The following is a 23,590-nucleotide window of genomic DNA, read 5'->3' as shown; positions in this document are numbered from 1 at the left end:
AACAGAGTTAATTTTGGGTTCAAAAGCAGTAAATAAAATAAAATTTTGTTGTTATAGCAGTGAAAAATGGATCAAAAGTAGATTGGAATAAAGCAGAGCTCCTGGCTTATGATAAAATTACATTTCGGTTTTAAAATTGTGCACATAATCCAAAATTTGATTTAAAAACTGCACTAATTACAAAATAAACATATCCCTTCTAATAGCACATTTATGTAGTTACCAGAGTATTAAGTTTATTTCTGTACAAAGGGGTCCATTCTTGCTTCTCAAATATTTACAGCGGAATTAATCAATTTTCCTTGAATTGCATAACTCACAGTATAATTCAAACTTCGCAAAGTGTCACATTTGTTAATAAACTCTAAATCTCATGTTTGAGTCTATTTCACATTTTGCAATTCATCTCACATCATTTCGTGACAAGACTGGGTATGAGAATGCACCTCCCACCTTACAGAAACATTAAAAATTAACATTAGAATGTGTTATTTCACATTTCGTGTTTTCGTCAAAAACTAAATATGCATGCCCCTACATACCCTTGTGTGTGTGTGTTTTTTCACCTTTCATAAATTTGAGTATGTGTTTCAATTAGTAGTAACACCAAATTGAGAATGTTGATAGTTGCTGCTGCATGTAGGAGCATGCAGAATGTGTACATGTTAAAGAAAGCTATTTATGGGTGACAGTGCTTCACTGTACCGTGAGAGAACGTACACATGAGCATCAGAACACCCTAGATAAATTGACCTCATATTCTTTAACTGAGACAAGTGTGTGCAGTTCTGGATTACTATATGAGGTGAACATTTTTGCACTGAATGATGCTACAAGTGTGTCAAAAGAACAGAGCATTGCATTCATGTGTTTAGTGCCTGTGCAATGTTTAAGCAGACACCGATAAAAAATATCTTTGTATATGACATGTGGATCCCATTGTGGGTTTCATTATATATATGAAGATAACATTTTTTTTTAATGGCTACTGCTTACTCTCACTCTCGTAGTCCAGAATTCAAGTCGTACCTAAACTTATTTTCATATTTAACTCCTCCTGCAAGTAATGTTGATGCATCTGTGAAAAACTCTTTTACTGGTTTCCACTTTTACGTGATTTTAAAATTTAATCGCTAGTACGCAATTTAAACTATTGTACTGGAGCATGTTAGGATAAGTCCTTGTATGAATGCACAACTCAAAACTCAAATAGAATTTTTCCTATCTGTTCTTATTCTATTGATCATCAAATTGAAGTGTTAGAAACCCAATTGAAGAATGATGAGAGCTTACTGCAAACAAAGCAGCTTTTCCTTTTTTTCATAGAGTACATGTTTAGATGTTTGCCAGTATATTTTTGAACAGTCATTCATAATACTGTCAGTATTGTTGTTTTTATGTTAGAAACTAATCTTTTTTATTAGATCGTAATATTGTGTAAAGGCAAGATATATCAAAATATTACAAATTGTGAGTTAACTCTTAATAAAATGCTATCTGTTGTTTAACTATGAAACTTTTTATAGAAAATTCCTAGTCTTCATTTGATTTTTGTTAATATTTTATTGGGTATTGCATGGTAGTGGATAATGTGATTAATTTGATAATGTGTCAGTAACTATTACTTTTAATACTATAAATCATACTATGTAATTTGTATAGTATCTTCTTTATTTTGTAGCTCTAGAAGTGTGTATCCCTTCATGAAAGGTGGGAATCTCAAAATGTCTTTGAACTGAAAAACCTGTTCCTAATAGTGACCTGAAATTTCATTGCTAGGAAATATAATTTGGAAGTCATTTCCTGAAGTCTAGATTGGGGCAGGGAATTTTTTTGCTGATCCTGGACTGTCATTTCGAGATACCCCCTGCACAGACATTTCACATGAATTATACTCTGATGAATGTGAAAATTACATAATTGTTGAAGAAATATTACAGCATATTTATAGAAATATCAAATATATAAAATTGATTATTTTTATTTTCCTGTAGTTTACGGTTATTACAAGCATAAGAAAACAGCTTTCCTTTGTGACGTTTCAGGAGAACACACGCTCCTTTCATCAGACATTTATTTTCATTCATGAAGAAAAACTGTTTTCTTATGCTTGTAATAACCGTAAACTACAGGAAAATAATTCTATAATGCAAGCAATGCGTACATACAAGAAAAACTATGATTATTTTTACTGATAATCACAATTTCTGTAATTTTCATATCAATCAAATGAATATAAGAGTAAAATCAGTACCAGGATCAACAAAAAAATCCTGAAATAAGGGTCCTGTGAAAGAAATATTACAGGATATTTATAGAATTATCAAATATGTACAATTGATTATTTTTATTGATACTTTACTAATACAGGGTGGCTACTCACTGGGAATTCCTTGAATTCTGGGAATTTTGCGTGAATTTTTCTTCGTAGACGTGAAAAATGGCAAAGTTTATTAATCCAAATCCCATTGAATTTATACATATTTATTAATGCCCTTAGGCAGGTTTTTCACAGTTTTTTTTACCGAGGAAGGAAAAGAAAAGAAAGCTGTGTGGAAAATATAACAGAATTCTCTCAATTCCTTTACTTTGTTAGTCTCCTTTGTAGAGCAATCTATCTCACAGACATAAAATTATTGCAAGATATATTGAAGTTGATAGGTAAATTTGAGTTTGAAATTCTTGTACAATTAACAATTTTTCGTAGATTTGTACATCCCGTAACATTTGTGACTTATAATAATTTCCATATTGTGCGTGTTACTCACTATATAATATAAGCAATACTAAATTAGTATAAAATTGAACTTACTTACGTGAGCGAGTATGAAGTTTAGAAAACAACGTTTCAGGATACAAGTACCCCCTTCGTCAGGTTCATATTTTCTCTAGGCACTAATCATAATGCCGCGTCACTGAGTGTTAAAAAAGGATTAGGTTAGAGGTTTGGTTATGAAACACTTGAAACAATCACTACCAACATTCCTGTCTAAAAACAACCAGTTAAAAAATTTGTTTTAAAAAGTTCCCCATTTCCCATGAGACCATGCTGGCTGTGCAACTGAACGTGTTTTACCGATGTTATAAGATGTCTCATGGGAAATTGGGAACTTTTTAAAACGCGATTTTTAACTGGTTGTTTTTAGACAGGAATGTTTCAAGTGTTTCTTAACCAAACCTCTAACCTAATCCTTTTTTAACACTTAGTGACGCGGCATTATGATTAGTGCCTAGAGAAAAATATGAACCTGATGAAGGGGGCACTTGTACCCTGAAACGTTTTCTAAACTTCATACTCACTCACGTAAGTAAGTTCAATTTTATACAAATTTACTATTGCTTATATTTGTGACTTATGTTTGTAGATGTACTTAGAGTCTGAGTATGTGAAATGGCAAATGTAAAATCCGCACTTTAAATTAAATATTTTAAATATATGTACCGTTTAATTGAATTGAATTAGAATTTTTGGATAAATTGGAATCACACAGACCCTTTATATTGCTAATATGTTTGTGACTGTGTGTACATGGGTGGTGAGAGGACGTAATACGTAAGGCTGAAATAGAGAAAACATTTGCTTGTACCCTTGAATTTTTGGATAGTTCAGCTTGAAAACCGTGAATTATACTTGAATTTTATCAACGTCCTAGAGTAGCCACCCTGTAATACCATATTTACGCATCTATAATGCGCACCCTGGTTGATTGGGGAAAAGTGACAAACAATTATATCTCATATATAATGCACAGTACAATCCAGTTTCAAGAAATGGCTTTCTTAGTTTCTTAGTTATAGGTCATAAAGCTGTTGTTATGCTGATCAAGAGTGAATAACATCATACCTATTCAATGAGTCAGCTGTTGCCATGTGGACCAAGAGGAGAATATCCTCTTGTGTAAACAATAAGTCACCAACCCATGCCACCTCCCCCTCTCCTCCACTGTGTTTAGCATCCCAAAGCTTTCACTCTTTAGCCACCTTATTTATTCTGTAATAGTAGAAAGCGAGATCAAAATTACGTTATGTATTTGCAGTGCTCAGGAAGTTATTTTCTATTATTTCTAACCCAACAAATGCCGCTGATGCGCATTCCATGTGACCGAAGGTGCATGCTTGAATTCCGCCAGGATGGCACTGCTTTTTTTGGTGTCTCGGAACATTTCATTTCAAAGTGAAACATCGTGGGAAATAGCATTCAAACTTTTATAAGTGATTTAGTTTATTCCTTCTTTACTTTTTCTAAAAAAAAACAACTTCAAAATATATACTTTTTCCATGACTAACGTAACATTTGTACGAGGCACATTCAGGACCCTCAAACTAACAGTTAGCAGAACAAGATTTATTCCATTATTGCATTTACACACACCATAAATATAATATTATTTGACCAGTAATACATTTTAATTATTATTTTCTTTTTCCTTATCTTTTCTTTCATCCAAAGTACCATAAAAATTGGAACATTCCTTAATTTTTTGATAAGCTTATTTCAACCGCATTTCACATTAGTGTCGCTATCTTGAATGGAATACTGTTGCCATATTCAGAAATTGCAGGATTTAAGCTTTACAACGATATATAATATGAGAAATCAATGCAAGTGTCAGAAAATCATGGAATGACCCTGTACGGTTTCATGTTGGCTGTCCAAATTATTCCGTGCATAATACGCACCATAGTTTTTGGAAACAAAAATTTTTGGAAAGAGTGTGCATTATATATACATGACTAAATACGATAATCACAATGTACTGATAATATAAAATAACCATGTAAAATTTACCACTTTATGTGAACAGGAGTGTGCATTGATAAATTTTACTGTTACGTTAATTGCAGTATTGTTTTGATAATGCCCAAAATAAAGTGTTGTGATTATGTTTTTTTATGTATTACAGACCATGGCAATACCACCGTGTATGAGTGGACATACGGAGAGCCTCCTCTGAGAATAGAAGAACCAAAATTGAATATTCAGTTTGACGACGAAACAGAATCGGACGATAATGTGGTAATCATCTCACTGTTCTGATTTTGTAAATTTAAAATTTAGGCTTTGATTCTTACTGGAAAAAGCAGGGATTCTTATTTGGGTGGAAATAAGACTTCAAACTTTTCAAATTTCCAGTTCTATCAGGGATTTATTCTTGCTCCTGAGTTCCGAAGTACTTTACACTCCAGTTGGTGCACAGTTTGATCAGTCATAGCTCTTGATGCATTTGAACATAACATCTGTGCAATAACAATTACATTTTTACAAATGTGGAAAAGAAAACATAAGTTCCTACTCAAAAATCAATATTGTATGAATAATTTCTAAATTTCCAGTAAGTAATTTTAAACTGCGTTTACCACATCCATCATAAATTGTATGATTAAGGCTGAATAGATATCAATTTTTAAAATTATAAATTGCTCAGAATGGTAGAATATACAGTATATTTGACATTAGCTCAATTTCATATGAGCCTATCAACGTAACATTGATTATATACATTTTTTCGATGGGACTGTCTGAAATTAACTTTCAATGTATGGAAAATGTCTAATCTGATAAAATTTAATAACAAGTCATTTTTTTTTTTTAATTTAGGATTTTGTAGGTCCAAGTGTATAAAATATAAAGCAGGAGAATGTGTGTATTTTTTACAAATGATTGGCCTTCATATCAAGTATTTGGGCTGCATTTGTTGATTCTTCACAGTACTTTACTAAAATAATAATTTAAGCTTCTTTACAAAATAATGAAAATATTAATAAATTGTACGTTTTTTGATTCAGAAAGTATTGTTACAACATAGTGTAAAATATAAGATAAAAACAAGGTGTTACTTTGAACATTATATCAGTAGCTAAGTTAATTTTCCATGCCTCTTAGGCCAGTCAACAAGGGGGTTCAATGAGGAAAAGAATCCAGGAAAGCTGGAACAAATTTTATTATCTTTGTAAAAGTGTTCTTAACAACATACTAATTTTGCACCCGTCTTAACACTCTGGCTTTGACTGCCATCTTTGAAAATCAGTTTCTTGCCAATATCTCGCTTGAAAAGTATTTTACAGCAAAATAGGTTATGACAAAAATTAATCTACATAAAAATCTCTACAAATAATGTTCTGCGCAATTTTCTTCTAGGATGTGCCATTTAGGTGCTAGAGGAGCGAGAAATTTCACATTTCCACCCTCCACCACCACCCTATTTTGCAAGAGCTAAGCTCAGGCCAGGATTTGAACCCGGAATTTTCGGTGGGCTTGACCACTAAGATGGGCTCGTGTCTTAAAATCACGATAACTGACTTTCTTACCAGAACACTATATGAATGCCCTAGATAAACTTTTCTTGGAAACTTTGTGGGATGGAGAATTTTCATTAAAAAAATGAAACTGAATTTAAGCACACAAATAACATAATGTAAACAGGTAGACAAAGTCATGTATGATTTACAACCAATGTATTTACCAATTTATCATGTAGATGATGGCTTGTCTCTACCACTACTCAACTATATTCACAAAATTTTGTGGAGAAACACTAATAGAGCAAACGTAATTTGTAGTTTGCTTGGATTCTGAAGAATAAATATTATGAAGATGACAGATTGTTCTAAAAAAAAAAAAGCAAGAGCATTTTTTGAGAACTCTATATTTAATCGTACTGGGATGATATTAATGATGCAAAAGCACTGAACGTATCCATAATTTCGAAGTTCTTCACATTAATGCTGCTACAAACAACTCCAGCACACTGAGGGCCACTGCGTGCCAACAAATTTTATTTGAGTGACCCGTGGTCTGTTCATCGAGTCTCATCGCCGCTGTTTTCTGGCTTTCGAGACCGGAGACCACCACATCATCTTTTCAAGCAGCTCCTCAGTTGTCCTCACGATGCTGGGTCAACCCAAAATTTTTGGTGTTCCGACCGGGACCACTCGCTCTAAAGCTACAGTGCTAACCACTATTCTACATGGGAGCTATCTTCACAGTAATAAGTGGGGCTCGGATAGTTATGCACTAAAAAAATTGCAAAATATGCACTTTAAAAACCTGTTTAATTTATAAATGCTGTCTTTTACAAACTATGAAAGATCACATGCCAAGCAATGAATATGCATTATTCTGAATTCTCATTCGCTACACAGATTTTTTTCAATTAATATGGTTCTGTGTTAAATGAAACACAATACGCTACAGATCAAGATCATGATTGCATTTGATAGCAACATGTCTCAAATTTTCGAACTTGAAACTACTCTGTTTTCAGCTAGAATAGTCTTATATTCAGAAAACACACGTTCCACTTCGCAAGATACAAGTGGACTGGACTTTAGGGCCACAAAGTCAGACATATCAAGTTCCAGATCATCCACACATTGTCCATTTGCGATAAGAAACTTATACGCGGCGTTGCCAGCTTAGTTGATTGTTGAGGTGAGAATGACGCACGTGTCACTTTTCATACAATCCAGGAAAAAGGAAAGACAGAAAAGATAAAAAAGGGAAGAGATGCGAGGAGATGAAAAATAAATACAGTATATGTTCGGTGTTGGTTGCACAACATCAACTTATTTTCAAACAAATATGCATTTGTAGTTAAAAATCCTTAAATATGCATTTGCATATGCAATATGCATAATTATCCGAGCCCTAGTAATAAGTATGGTTAATTTTTTTTATTATCTAAAGTTACTTTTTTCTAATTTCATCTACCATCGTCGTCACAATAAGCCAAAAGAACAGTAAAGTGCATCTTTTTATCATTGTGGTGCCCATTTGACTACTTGTTTAGGAGTTTTTTGTGCCTATAAATCTGCACCCATACTCATTACTTTCTGAAATAAGAGTGTTACGTCTCTGAAAGAAGAGCATTACATCCTTTGCTCTACTTTGAGTACCAAACACTCGAAGACAGTTTCATCTTACGGTCAGAGAAACCTTGCTGCGGTTGTAAACACAAGGGCTTAAAAAGAGACCAAGCTGTCCTTCAGGACTTTGATGATTCCGCCTCTTCTTTTCATCTTTTCTCAAATTGGCCAGATTGTAAATTCCAAGCACGGGGCGGCACACCCTCAAATGTGTTGTTCCTCAGCCTAAAGAGTGGATAAGCAACCATTTTATGGTGCCTGTCCTCTGTTGAGCAATAATATATGACGGGAAATCAAGGAAAGTTGGATTCACAAATACGTCACGAATTCTGACTGATGGCTTGACAAGAATGGACACTTGTCCGTTATGAGGAATTCAACTTTGTTATGGTGAAGTTTTTCGTTACACAGGAATTATGTTTTTCTTCCTTCTCTTCCTCTATTTGAATGCAATCTCGTTTGCACACCCAAGAAATTATGAATTACTGATGTAGAAGCACGAGGCCGTGTGCGGTGGCACGCGTTGCATGCCCCTGACTCTTTGTCAAATTAGTCATGTCGAACTTTTTAAAAAAAATCAGAAAAATATTAGAAATTGTATGTGATTTCCAAAACAAGCAATGTTTGTGTTTAATTTTGTAACAAATATTTAATTTGGTAGTTTTGTTTTAATATGCACTCGTTTGTTGAGGTTGAATTGATTTTTTAAATGCCTCTCAACTCTTGTTGCAGATTGATTTTGGTGAAGGTGATGGCATTGATTTTGGTGAAAGTGCAGATGCCATTGATTTTGGTGATACAAATCTGGAAGCTGGTGAGCTGTTATCATAATTATCTTTGAGAATGGTTTAACCTATGCTAACATTAGCAGTTGCCAGTGAACAAGGGATCCCAGATTTGATATCCAGTAGAATCACAGTGATTCAGTTTCCAAATTAAACTATAGGTCTAGTCCCTATAGCCTATCTTTGCATAATGTGGACTAAAATCAAACTGAAATAAATTGTTGCCAGTGCGGCTGGATTTTGACAATATATAAAAATGTGAATTCATCACACTGGCTTTATAAATTGTAATTACCTGCTAATAGTAGCATATTGATTGTATATTAGAAAGAGTTTCAATAATTTTATCGATCAATTCTTTTTTTATAAAAATAGTCTCTTAACTTTCTCCACCATTCTGTTATTTTATTATTATAATGGTACTGTTAATAATGTAAATTATGATCAGTGTTTCTTTTACTCCGACAATCATCCGACTAATTTTATGTTGCTGTTTTAGATGAATTGTGATGATAAGGATGAGTTATAATAAGGTAAAATCAATTAAGGGACATTGGCAAAGGATATTTTGTTTAAAGATCATGAGGTTGCCACATATATTGAGTAAAGAAGGTGAATATCATTCATGTATTCTAAAAGCTTAACTCCATTTGCAACACCCTGTGGGTTAAATCCTGCCCTGAGTGACGTGCGGTCAGGACATTCAGTTCCATCATCACTGTTTTCTTGGTTTCAAGCTCAGAGTTCACTACTTGTATTTTCAAGTACCACCCCAATTGTTCTCACGATACTGGGTCAACATGTAGCCCCGCATGAGTGAAATCTGGTACAGTGTGCACTAAAGGCAAGAGTGCTAACCATTTGGTTATGCAGTATTCACAAATTTTACATTGTAATACATTATTTCTTTCATTAAATTTGATATTGGCACGATCAACATCAAGCACAATTGTGTTATGATATTACAGTTTACTTGGTCTAGTTTGAGGATGGGTGGGGGATGCCTGTATGATTCAACATGGAGACAATGAAGAACGTGCCTACACAAATTATCGTAGCTGGAGTAGATTCTTTACTGATATCTTCTTAACTAGGAGAAATTATCCCCCCACATTCCCCCTTTCAAACACTGCTAGTTACTCATACTTCTATTTCATTGCAGGTGATATTGACTGGGGTAATGTGATAAGCGTTGACCCACCAGGAGATGTTTCAGAAGTAAGTTAATTTTTTTATATTACATTCCTGTGATATGTATTAAACAACACTGATTTACACCAATACTCACAATACTAAATTACTCCTTGTAGCAGTAATTTAACATGGCTTCTGTAGGACCATCATGTAGTTTTGCGTAAATAGAAGGAAAACATTCCTTACCCACTGCAGAGTTGCAACCTCTTTTGAAAAATGGAGGGGTATAACTGTTGAATTGTGTTTTTATTCCAGCAGCAGTGGTAGAAAGGATAGTTTTCAGAATATGGAAATCCATATTAATAAAAAAAAAAAGTAAAGTGCTCCCCTTTGCTTTGCACCACTCCATGAAGGCGTATAGGGGGTGTGGGGTTAGGGCCCCACACTTTCTTGATCTCACCTGAGCTGGGGGTGATGTGATCAGCACCATGCCCCTGGCCACCTGTATCCCCCACCCCCCAGAGTTTCCTCCAGATACCCACTTTATACGATGCTGGGTGGGCACCGGAGCTGCTTGAACAGGTTGAAAAAGTCCCGGTTCTCCCCCGCCGGGATGGAACTCAGGTCTCTCGCATGGTAGTCAGATGCCCTAACGACTCGGCTACCACTGCTTCATATTAATGCTTCTGGATATTTTATGTAGTTTTATATTCTTAGTAAAATTAATTTCTATGTTTTATAAAGCATGTTGGAGTAGAGGGTAGACTGTATGAAGAACCCAATTTTTCGAGGCACAGGAATAGGGTCCAAAAGTTGTGGTTCCAGGTTTAAATTTCCCACCATCCATATTACATTAGTATTTTATTATTAGCAGTATTGATTACATTAATATGCAAACAAATGTGTGAACAGGAATTTTAAATATGTATGTATTTTTAATCTCTTCTTTGTAGGAAATAGACTTCAACATTTCATTAGATGATACAGGAATTGTGCTGGAGGATACAGGCATGGAAGGAGGTGTGGCGAGAGACTCTGAAGCCCTAACCTTGCTAGACTGTCCCAAAACAAGAAGTTTATTTATTGACCAGCTGATGGAGGTAAGTAGAAACTCATAGGTATAAATATTGTCAATGAACGGAAGTAAGGCAATAAGTGTACATGTAGATACTAGTACTTTGACCCAATATAAATGCCGATACTGATTCTCGCTGGTTCTGATATCAATACAGTACTTAAAAATGTTTAAAAAATGTAGAGGTTTAAATTATTTATAAATTTTAACACATATTTAAGTTTTGCATTAAACTATGGCACATGATTCTTTGTTTTTACTTCAAAATATTCATAATTTCACATGAAATAATCATGTAATCACCGAATACATTTCTTCCATGATGATGCCAAAGTAAAGAAAATTGTGTGTTTTACATCAATTCTCGTATATTTAGATTCTCTGAAAGTGTCTAGTGGCATTTATGCAATCCACACAAAACACTGGGACCCAGAAAGTATAGGCCAGTGCCAGTGATGACATTCCAGCCGATTCTTTCTTATACCACTACTAATACCACTAGCATTGGTTGATGATAATACATTGGTATTGATATTGGTTCATTCCTAATAGATGCATATTACCAAGAGTAGTACCAATGTCATGTCCTGCACTGTGGCCATCCAGTCTAAAGGCAGGCATACACAGTCGTAAAAACACGTCGAAGTCATTAAATTTTGCATGCAACGTAGAAATTTGACAGTATTTTGGGGACCTGCGGATGGTACGCACTGTAATTTCTGTACTCACCCCCTGTAATTTTCCTACGGCCTAAAAGTTTATTAGGCCTTAACTTTTCTGCATATACGAGTGCGTAAGGCGGCGTGGGATGAAAAGGCAGATTGGGACTGGAAGGAACAAGCGGAGATAATTGGCCTGCTCTTCCCTCGGCCAAGACCCACCTATTGTGAACAATGATAATCTGTGAGGTGCCACCGCTGAAAGGTCAGTCCCTAGGGATCCCCTTTTTAGAAAGCAGGTAGTACGGGACTACCTGAGCTTGAGCTTGGAAGAACTGGGCTCCGAGGGAAGGGTGTACAGATGAAAATATATGTCGCAGTGTATGTCTCGGCAGTCTGACATAACGTACTTGCGTAAATTTAGCAGCGCATTTACATCCGTATTTGCACGTTAGTATTTGGGCCACGTAAGGCATCAGGCTTTGGGCTCCGGCTACGAGACATGCACATTTTCGAGTCTTTTTTTGGTTAAGCGTAACAACTTTTCTCAGAGATTTCGGCCTGTGTGTGGAACCGGTGGCCACCCCCCATCATGAGGAAATTGAGTAGCGTAACCCGGTCACAGAAACCTACAACGACTGAAGGCTCTCTTTTCTGGTTGGATGGTCTCTCACCTCAGCAGATAGGAGTGAGCCTGGCAGTCAATAGGTAGGCCCTGTCCCTCACGGGCTTGGAACAAGTGTTCTTGGGTTACCAGCCAACATCAACTTAACATCAACATCAAGTTAAGTCGATGTTGGCTGGTAACCCGAGAACACATGTTTGCCAGGAAAGCTGCAATTTCTCACTGGCTGTTGTGCCACGGTTTGTTTATGTTTGTAAGAATGTCGTGCTGCATTTTGTCATTGCTTACCAATAAATTATGTGTCTGTGCACGTTAAATGGTCTCACCACAAAAGAATCTGGGTTTGAGTTATGCCCTAAGTATGGACGTTCATCTCTGAGTAGGGCGACCAACTGCCCCACATTTATCAGGTTATCTCATATTAGAGCTTTTTTTTTGTCCTCCTGGCTCATTCATTCTCATTCATTATTGCTAGTAATCAGAAGTGGCAGAAAGGTGACACTAATAAGTAAGTTTCAAATACTTTGCGAGTAGATCTGAAGTATGCAGTTGTGAGTAATTACAGCAATGTTGACAAGCTGTAAGCAGTTTCAAGGATAATTCATTTTTGGGGTTTGTGTATGAGGATATTTGAAGAATAAAGTAATTTGAAACTGACAAAGAAATTGTAATTAATTTATTTCATAAAAAAATACTTAATATAATTATTTTTATTGAAACGATGAAATGATTGATTGAAGTTTTTTTAAAAGTTAGATATAACTTTCTTTTTAAAAAATATGGATCAGAACTTGTTTCAGTAAAAAAATTATTATTGAATTAGAATTAGAAATTTGGACCACAGTTTAAATCAAGTCCAGTCTGAATGGTTGAATTTGAATCCACTTTAAATTGTAGCAGGGTGGCTACTCACTGGGAATTCCTGGAATTATACATGAATTATATGTGAATTCTGCATGAATTTTTCTCTGTAGATGTGAAAAATTGCAACTTTTATTAATCCAAATCCCGTTGAATTTATACTTATTAATGCCCTGAGTCAAGATTTTCACAGTTTAGTTTTTTTTTATCGAGGAAGGAAAAGAAAGCTGCATGGAAAATGAAACACTTTATTAGTGTCCCTTGCAGAACAATCTATCTGACAGATGGAAAATTATTGCAAGATAAGATATCATGAAGTTGATTAGTTATGTTTGAGTTTGAAATTATTATACAAGTACGTAACGATTTTTCGTAAATTAATACATCTCGTAACATATCAGACTTTTGTTTGTAGATGTATTTCAAGTCTTGAGTATGTGAAATGGAAAATGTAAACTCTGCACCTTAAATTAAATATTTTATATATGTATATATATATATACTGTTTAATTGGATGGAATTACAATTTTTTAATACATTGGGATCGCACAGACCGTTATGTACCTGTGTGTGGGTTCTGAGAGGCGGTAATACATAAGGTTGAATAGAGAAAACATCTCCTTGTACCCTTGAATTTTTGGAAGTTCACCTTCAAAAACCGGAAATTATATATAAATTTTATCATGGTTGTAGAGTAACCAACTCCAAGCTTACGTAGTAGTACATCTCCTACGTGTGTAAGTTCAATCCAGTTGGCCATTCCTACCAATTTCCTCCAGATCCATCTCAGTATCTCGTTCTTTTGTTTCCTAAAATTTCTGGTGGCCCTTTGGCCACGTCCGTTAAGTGGTTTTAATGTTGCCATCAGTTCCAGGGTTAAAGTCCGGGCCTTTTGTTGTGAGTGTCCCTTCATCGATTTCACCTAATCATCACTCATATCATTGCAATTAGCCATAAGTGGCAGAAAAGGAAACCAAAGAAGAGAAATAATACAAATACAAACACTAAAATTCCCACTGCACATTTGGTTTTCCAGCTGGAAGCATTCCTGAAGTTTCGTCTGTTGGAGATGAAGAATGAAGGAGACTTGCTGACCACATCCATCATGCAAGATGCGCCATCCATAGTTCAGCTTCAGAATGTTGGCTCAGTTCAAGAGATGCTGAGTAAGGTTCAAGCTATTCTCGAAAACATGAAGGAACCTCGAAATCAACATTTGCACAAAATAAAGAATTCCCCAAGGTCAGTATATACTCTAGCCACAGAAATTGTGGAAATTTTCATAGTGTGAAATTTTAATAGAAATTACACTGCTTTTTCCAGTCTGTGAAAGTCCTGCAATGTATTATTTTTTTGAAAAAATAACATTTTTTTGTAGAATTCTGCAAATATTGTTATACTGGATTTTGGAATACTTGGAAATGATTCTTAATTCTAAGTGGCTTGGTGATGTTAATTGTTGTTTGTAAAACAATGAGATAAAACTTTCTACAACTAGAAAATTTAAGTTTTGAATGTGTTGTGGGCCAAGCAATACTTCAATTTCATATATAGGGCTACTATAAATGATTCATTCGATTTCAAAACACTGGGTTTTCCAAAGTATTGCACATACAGATATGAATGATACATGGAAATAACTGTAAACTCACCAAGTTTCCGTCACATTCTACAAATGTTCTATGCGTGCCCCTCTGTTCACACGACACACATCCAAGCGGTAGTCGAACTGTACTTTTCTGTTTACACAGACAACCAGGGTACTTAAACTGGCGATACCACCGCCAAATGCTCTGTTTACATGGTGGTTCTTTTCTGTACTCTCTTCTGAATGCACACTGCACTGCAATAACAGATGAACATCTTGCATATTCCAACACACAAAAACTCTTTTCCCGGTTTGTCGCCATTTTGTACAGGCACTGCTCATGTGCAGTCAACTGGTGTGTCACGTTCAAACTTGGTAAGTTTACAGTTATTTTCATGTGTTGTTTATATCTGCATGTGCAAAACTTCGGCAAATACAGTGTTTTGAAATCAAATGAATCATTTACTGAATACTGATATGTCAGTTGTTCAAAAACATTTTAAATTAAATGCTCTAGGAAAATGAGGGTCATGTTTTGAACTCCTTATAATGTAAAAATCTACAACAATAAGTGGTTATTAGTATTGACTACTTTCTGATTGTCTTGTGAAACTTCTGTGGAAATTGGATATTCTGGAAATTATGCAAAATACACACTGTTCATTATTTTCGTAGCAGCATTGTGAGAAGAAATGGTATTGTGATTGAATAATACATATCATGTGAAATTATGAACATTTTAAAGCAAAGCTCTGCTGTACTTCTAATAATAAACTATATATTAAATATCTACAAATATTTAAAAATGCTTTAAATTTAAATTATTTCAATACCTAAGCATTAACATCAGTATCATTAATCCGTAAGAGTTTCTGCACTGGTATTAGACCCATCTAGTTCACTTCACTTTTTGACACTTGGTGTAGTGTAGGTGTACCCCGGTGTACATATGCAGAGTTTCATCCGCCCACTTGGTGGGGCTAACTGGGGCTAACATTCATGCTTTTATCCATTACAAAAATATTCACAGGCATTCTTCTTGGGAAACAGGTGATCCTCACATCATCTTATGCAAATGAAATTGAATTGTGTTGATATCGAGTGTTACATTTATAAATACATTATTATAGATGGCTGCAAATTTATTAAAGAACACTTCTTCTTTATAATAAAGAATGTATAATTTTAATATGTGATAATATTGAAGTGAATTGTTAATCCTGTGTTCATAAACTTTGCATTTTCCTAATTTTACTACAACTGAGAACCACTTGCAACTAGATTCGTGAAAGAACTTTAAGATATTACAACAATTATTTGTTTTATCTAAAACTTCAATAGAAATGCTCTGTTTTTGATCTGTATAAATTCCTGAAGAATTCTTTGTCAGTCCACAACACTTTTCCCATTCTACAACCTATGTCCGGAATGTTTAAAGACTGGTAAAATAACTACAAAATTATTGTGCTCATCAATTATCTTCAAAGTAGATTACAATACAGATTAATTTCTCTTTGAGATGACGCCTTTTCCCTATCAAAACTATTCTGTTCAAGTCTCTCTACAATGACGGGTTATCTTTTTCATGCCCAGAAAAAAGCAATTGTAGGAACTCATTGTTGAAAAGCTACATTTTTTTAAACACTGGATGCGGCGCTGCTATTGTTTGAATGTAACAATATTGTTTACCATGCGCTCCAAGGTGGAACATCAAGATAAATAACAGTGATGCATTTTCTTAGAAATCTTGTCCGGAACTTATGGTCCTCATAAAATTCACGTGCATGCACTTTTCCGTATTCTACATCACAGCATAATTCGAACTTCTTCCCTTCTGTGTTCCTCTTTCCCTAATTACTTTGTGTATATGTTGAATGTGTTTGGGGGGGCCAATGTCCTGTTCTAGGGGGCTTAGCCCCTTCCGTAGCACCTACCCATGTCAGGCTGTTGCAAGGAAATGACGTTCGACCAACTTGACGAATAGCGTTGTTCAAGTTCAGAAGATTCAACAAATGCCTGTCTGCTGCTTTAAACGTTCATTTTATTAGTTAGCAGACACCACATGCTACACTGCTCTAGAACATAATGCAAATTGTGCAGACACCAAATGCACTACTTGACACCAAATCGGCAAAGTAGACGAGTCGGTGTTGCACCATGTAACCAACTAGATGGTTCAGTGCAAGAGTCAAAATGTGCAGCGAACTAAACAAGGGCTATTGATATGAGGTCAGAATGCTATTGATTAAGCCCTTGAGAGTTTTCTTACACAATCATGTCTCAAATATACTACATGGGATACATTTTTCTTAAACCCTGCCATGCTTTTTGAATACCGTATTTACGCATGTATAATGCATGTGTGTGTGTGTGTAATGCGCACTGGTGGGGAAAAGTGACAAACAATTATATCTCGTATACCTAGGTATAATGCGAAATATAATCCAGTTTCAAGAAATGGCTTTCTTAGTTGTAGGTCATAAAGCTATTGTTATGCTGATCAAGAGTGAATGATGTCATACCTATTCAATGAATCGCTTGTTCCTATGTGAACCAAGAGAAGAATATCACTTGTATATGCCATGAGTCACCAACCCACACCACCTCCCCCTCTGCTCTCCCTTCACTGTGTTTAGCATCCCAATAATTTCACTCTTTAACCACCTTATTTATTCTGTAATAGTAGACAGCGAGATCAAAATTATGTTACGTATTTGCAGTGCTCAGGAAGTTATTTTATTTTGTCTTGCCCAACAAATGCAGCTGATATGCATCCCATGTGACAGGAGGTGCATGCTTGAATTCCGCCAGGATGTTACTTTATTCTTGGCATCGCAGAACATTTTACAAAGTAAAAAATCATGGGAAATGGCCTTCCAAGTTTTTATACGTGGTTTTGCTCATTCCTTCTTTACTTTTTCCAAAGAAACTTCAAAATATGTACTTTTTTGTTACTAACGTAACATTTATACGAGGCACATTTAGGACACTCAAACTAGCAGTTAACAGCACAATATTTCTTCCATTAAGGCATTTACACACTCCATATATATAATATTATTTGGCCAGTAATACATTTTAGTTATTTTCTTTTTCCTTAATCTTTTCTTTCATCCAAAATACATTAAAAATCAGAATGTTCCTTCATTTTATGATGAAGATATTTCAACTGTATTTCACATTAGTGTCACTCTCTTGAATGTAATACTGTTACCATATTCAGAGACTGCAGGATTTAAGCTTTACAAGGATATATGACATGAAAGGGTTCTGTAAACATGAAAAATTAATGCAAGTGTCAGAAAATCATGGAATGACCCTGTATTTTTTCATGTTGGCTGTCAAAATTGTTCCATGCATAATATGCACCACAGTTTTTAGGACATAAATTTAAAAAAAAAAACCATTAAATATGAGTAAATATGATATTACATATTTCATACAGCTGTTTAAACATAAATTTTGAACTAATAACATGGTGAAGAATTTGTGCGTAATTATTGAAACTTACCTGTGGTCTTATTTTATTTTTTAATGATGATCACTAGGGTGCAGATTTTTCCTATTTGTCTTTTTTATTTCTTTGTTGTAAAACATGGGCTTTAATGGTTGCAGTTCGCTTTATGGTGTTTCTAGTCCGAAAATGCATTTTTATATTGGCTATGAATGCCTATTTCGAAGCTTAGTGCCTATTTTGCTTAATCTTGCCTAAAAGTGTCAATTCTGTAATTTTTGCTAACTTCAACTTTTTTATGTGACATTGGTTCTCCCTACACTGAAAAAGGTAAGTTAGCAAAATAAGAATTGTGCACAACAGGGGCATTTGTTGAAATTGGCACAATCTTTAGCACAAGTTCTTTTTGTGAGAATTACTTTTAACTGACAATTCCCCTCAAGTATGCATTCTGATGAAAATAGTACTAATACTTAGCTGTTAGCGCACTTTTATATGTAAACTGAAGTGCTAACACAGTATAACTGTACACTGTAAGAAGAAGATTTAAATACATTCATGTTCATTGCCTATTTTAATGTATTTTCTATTTTAGGGTACCTTTTAAGTGCCTATTTTAGTACCTTTCTTAGTTTATAGTGCCTTTTCAGGTGCCTATTTTAGTACCTTTTCTTAGTTTATAGCACCTTTTCGAGTGCCTATTTTAGTACCTTTTTTAGTTTATTGCACCTTTTCAAGTGCCTATTTGCCTGCCTATTTGAGAGGTTTTTAGTGCCTATAAATCCGCATCCTAATAATCACGATGCTTTTTTTATAGGTATGTAGATCAACTGGCAGATTCTTTGAGAAAGAAGCTGGGCATGGTGGATAAAATGTTGGCTTGCCAAAAAGCAGTGCAGAGCCGAGGTAAAAATGCAGCTGAGGAAGTACTAGTATTACATCCTAAATTACAACTCATTATTGAGAAGACCAAGGAGCTGCAAGCAGAGGTAAGTGAATATTCTCACGCAGAAAGTTATTTTGTTTTGTTAAGTAAACTCTGGCATAAGCAGTTGTGATTTGAGGCTTGCAGGCAAATAACTCTTGGACAGGGTGGAGACAGACCTGGAAAACTGGGAAAAGTCAGGGAATTTGAGGTGTTGAAAAAAGTCAGGGAATTTTGTCTTGATTGACTTTTTTTTAAGATATTGTTATGGAACTCTGCACGGGAACAGGAGATCTTGTTACTAAGTTTCAGCCTCAACTTTTAGGCCCCTTTTATGCACAACACAACCATGGTGCCAGAAACCAGTCTGTTTAAACTCGTGAGAGATGGTCATTAATCTCTCACTAATTGAAGTTAATGTCCAATATTATGAAATAAAATACTAATAATAAATACGTAAATATTTTAATATCATATTTACTCGAATCATTCAATCGTAAAAGCATATCACTTTCTTCAAGAATTGCATTTTTTCTGCCAGCCCTGCTAAATTTTCACTTTTCTTCTACTGATTTATACGAGGGGTGCTCAGAAAGTAATTTCTAATTAGTAGGGACCTTGATTTTTCGCAAACGCGAAAACCGTGAAAAATGTTAATTGCTGCGAAGTTGTGTTTATGAATGTGCAGTGATGTCTGGACACATTTATGGCCCGTTCAAAATATCGAAATAATGTGAATTTGGCATAAAATGCAAATTGTTGGTGTATTTAGCAATTTTTTTTTTAAAAAAAAGTCCTAAAACAACGAAGAATTCCGTGAAACCCATCATTCTTGTCTTTTCTAGACTTAAAGAAACAAAATGTGCCATTTTATATACATAGAACGTGCAAGTTTTTCAACATTTTATTCAAGAGTAAACTATAATGATTGTTATACATGGAATAATTCTGACAGCCACATTAAATAATGTATTTCCCACGATTTTTTCAACTTCTATCAAAGCAATTTGCATCACAGAGCAAAGTGGCAGGGTTCTAACAGGAGATTGGGTATTTGTCTTGCGAGATGTATTTTAAATTACCATTTGTCGAGCGAGAAATAATGGAGCTCAGTAGTTAGGGCATCTGGCTACCATGCGAGAGATTCTGCTGGGGAGAACCGGGATTTTTTCTACCTGTTTGAAACTGCTCCGGCACCCACCCAGCATCATATCAAGCAGGTACCTGGAGTCAACTTTGGGAGGTAAAGGTAGCCAGGAGCATGGTGCTGATCACATCACCCGCACCTTTGGCCGTGATCAAGGAAGTGTGGGGCCCTAACTCTACACCCCATACATGCCTTCATGGCTTGGTGCTAAGCACAGGGGAGCACTTTGCTTTTACGTTTACTACCTCAAAAATCTGTTCCAACATACCAAATTGTCACGAAATTACGTAGACCATGTGACCTACCATTTAAAATAATAGTTTAAAAGGTATATTTGGCAGAAAAATGTTCTAAAACAAAAATGCAAATTTTGGGAAACGTAACACTAACAAGTCAAAAATAGATAATGCCAATTTTTGGTGCCATAATACACAGTGCGGCAATTTGAAATCAAGACTGATTTTTTTTCCTTGGTAGGTGGCGCCACTGTGCAAGCATTCTGTGGTGCGAACAAGTGGGGGGTATCTCACGAAAAATTGGTTCAGAGCTCGTTGACCTGGAGTGACAGTGCCACATGTGGCATTGTTGAGTGTTGGCATGTGTCGTGAAAGTGTGTCGTGACTTCAACATGGAACAAATAGCAAACATCATATTTTGTGCATGCCTGGGGAAAGCTGCTATGGAAACAATTCCCATGTTAAAGCCAAGTGTATGGGGAGAATTGTTTATCCCGTACGCATGTATTATGGCACAGGTGTTACACATGAAGGATGGGAGTGAATTGAAGATAACGAGTATCCGGATGCAGCAAGGATGGTGAGAACACTAGAATTGTTTGAGAAAATTAGGACAATCATTCCTAAAGACCGAAATAACAGACATACTCTTACTGCTGTATTTTATCTTGATGTTATGAAACGTTTGATGCAAAGAATAACACACGTGATGCCCGAGTATCAGGATGATGGCAGCAGATGTATGCTTCTTGACAAAGCCCCAAGTCACAAGGCTGTGATTAAGAAGGACTTTTTGATGCAAAAGAGAATCCGTAAATTGTCGTATCCTGCCTATTCACAAGATCTGGCCCTGTGTGATTATTTTCTATTTCCTAAACTAAAATATACACTCAAGGTTTGTACTTTGATGACGTACTGACCATCAAGAGGGCTACGACAAGGATTTTAGACAGCATTACACAAAATGAATTCCAGCAATCCTTCCATGCACTGGTAGGCAGGGCGCAGTAATGTGTGGATGCAGGAGGGTCCTACGCGTACTTTGAATGATCCCAGGTAAGTAACTTTCTAAGAACACTTGTTTATTTTTTACAGCACCAGTCTCGATTTCAAATTGCCGCACTGTGTGTATATATGTCACGTGAGATTGATTGATTTAAAATTTTTGGGTGCGTCGCCACTTATGGTCATTATGCACCCTTCAGTATATACGGAGAAAATTCCATTATCTAAGACCCTTACCTTAAAATGAAAAAGGGGGTATGGAAAATAACTTCCAAGATATCAAACTCTCACGAAGTGGCATAAGCCATGTGACTTACAATTTGAAACCGTAGTTTTAAAACACCATGAAGGTATAATTTCAGGCATTTGCCAGAAAATGCGCTAAAATGAAAATGTGAATTTTTGGAAAAATAACACCGAATAGTAAAATATAAAAAATAAAAAATATACCAATTTGAAAAAAAAATAACAAAAAATCAAGGTCCCTACCAATTAGGCATAAATAAAACAATACTGTCAGTAGTAATTTATTGCATTTGTAACAGTGAGTCCTAATTTTCAGCATAATCACCACCGTTGTTCTGGTATTTGTCATAGCATGGCACTAAATTTTGTATGCCCATGGCATATGTGTCTGATAGCAAAGACTGGAATTTGCTCTACCGCAGTGTAGCTGTGAAATCCTTGTCATGCTAGAAAGAGATGAATGTTGGTACATGCAAGGACAGGGCTGCACAGGTTTTTTTTAAAGATCTCTCACCTGAAGTCATGCAAAGGGCCTGCGTGTACTCAACTGTATGGGGTTGTGCACATTCAATTGGCCTTCTGTGAATTGTCTGCACTATCGTCTGACCATACTCTCGACGTCCGGTCTGCACACCTCACACGATTGCTGGTGACTCTGTGCCAAATTCTGAGCATGCAAAAATCTGATTACTATACGTAGGCTGCATCGCAGTCGGTGGGATACTGTATGAGAGCTGCAATATTTAACCTAGAACTGTCCTAAAATGGCTGCATTGCGACTGTACCAGATTACAGCTACATGCCACTTCTTCCTGCCCGCATGTGTGTGTTGCTCTCCGGGCACTAGTGCTGCGTACAGGCACCATTGGAACTTTTTTCAAGACACCCCTCGTATATGAACTTTCAGAAGCTCTTATTAACAGTGTTTTCCTGTTTTAATATTTGGTTAGCTAGATCAGGTACCTATACAATGCAGTTCTATAAATTGCTTACGTTAAATTTCTAATACCTACGTACCCTTTTCGTCAGCAATAATGGTATAACTGCATGTTGTCAGTTTCACAGTACTTCACTTGGATATACTGTACTGAAGCAGAAATCCCATTGATAATGTAAGGAAATATGACACTGTCGTTTGTACAATTCAATTGTTTCACTTATATGCAAGAGTTAAGTTGTTTGCTTTACAGAGAAGAGAGAAGTAGTTTTATGCATTGAAAAATGAGTCCCCACTCATGGTTCTTGCCAGCAGAGGTTCCAAACCTCAGTGGAAATATCAGCATATAATACTGAGAATGGATAAGGAGACTGATAAATTACAAAATGTATTTGTTAATCAATCACTCTACACTCTAATCTCATTTAGTCATAACTTTAAAAATAACAAAGTATTTTATTTTAAACTTACTGCATATGATAAAATTCCGTAATCTTTCCCTAGCTTGTGAATTGTAATAATTTTCCGAATTCACTATTTTGCAGTTTGAATTCAAATAATTGAGAAAAGAGAAATTAAGTCAATTTCATAGCAGATAATATTGGTACTTAACAAATCCATACGTGGATCTGTATGAGTTTATTATTTTCATTTGCAAAATCATCGATTTAGTTTAGTTTGTAATTGTCAGGGGAAAATGTAAATTTTGTCCTGGAAAATCTGGAAATGTCAGGGAATTTCATTTCTGCTTGTTTGTAGCCACCCTGTTGGAGATTCGCATAACCACTTCAAAACCTGCACATTAACAATATTTACATGTAATGTGGTTTAATCACAAGTGAATTCATTTATTGATAAATTCCGTTGAATACCACATCATCATTATTTACTTACCAATCATCTGGCATGCACAGTGCAGGGTGTTTCTAAAGTCACCTTTTTTCAGTGAAAAGGCCATGAAAGTATTTATTGTGTAATTCAACACATGTCCATTCAGTCAGTCAGTATTGCTGATTCGATTTGAAGTGATGACTTTTTGATGCAACT

General features: G+C 35.4%; 1 protein-coding gene across 1 annotated transcript in view; it reads left to right on the top strand.

The window, feature by feature from the left end:
* Positions 1-23,590, top strand: part of LOC145978071 (CDK5 regulatory subunit-associated protein 3) — a 46,993-nt gene that overhangs the window by 17,567 nt on the left and 5,836 nt on the right. The window contains exons 5-10 of the mRNA XM_083110485.1: positions 4,905-5,017; positions 8,599-8,680; positions 9,814-9,869; positions 10,739-10,885; positions 14,042-14,247; positions 18,865-19,036. Coding sequence (XP_082966611.1) covers positions 4,905-5,017; positions 8,599-8,680; positions 9,814-9,869; positions 10,739-10,885; positions 14,042-14,247; positions 18,865-19,036 — 776 coding nt within the window. The remainder of the gene's footprint in view (positions 1-4,904; positions 5,018-8,598; positions 8,681-9,813; positions 9,870-10,738; positions 10,886-14,041; positions 14,248-18,864; positions 19,037-23,590) is intronic.

Source organism: Lepisma saccharinum, chromosome 24, assembly GCF_977018435.1.
Source record: "Lepisma saccharinum chromosome 24, izLepSacc3.1, whole genome shotgun sequence".
Taxonomy (NCBI): Eukaryota; Metazoa; Arthropoda; class Insecta; order Zygentoma; family Lepismatidae; genus Lepisma; species Lepisma saccharinum.
The sequence above is the reverse complement of the archived record's forward strand: the minus strand, read 5'-3'. Positions and strand labels throughout refer to the sequence as shown.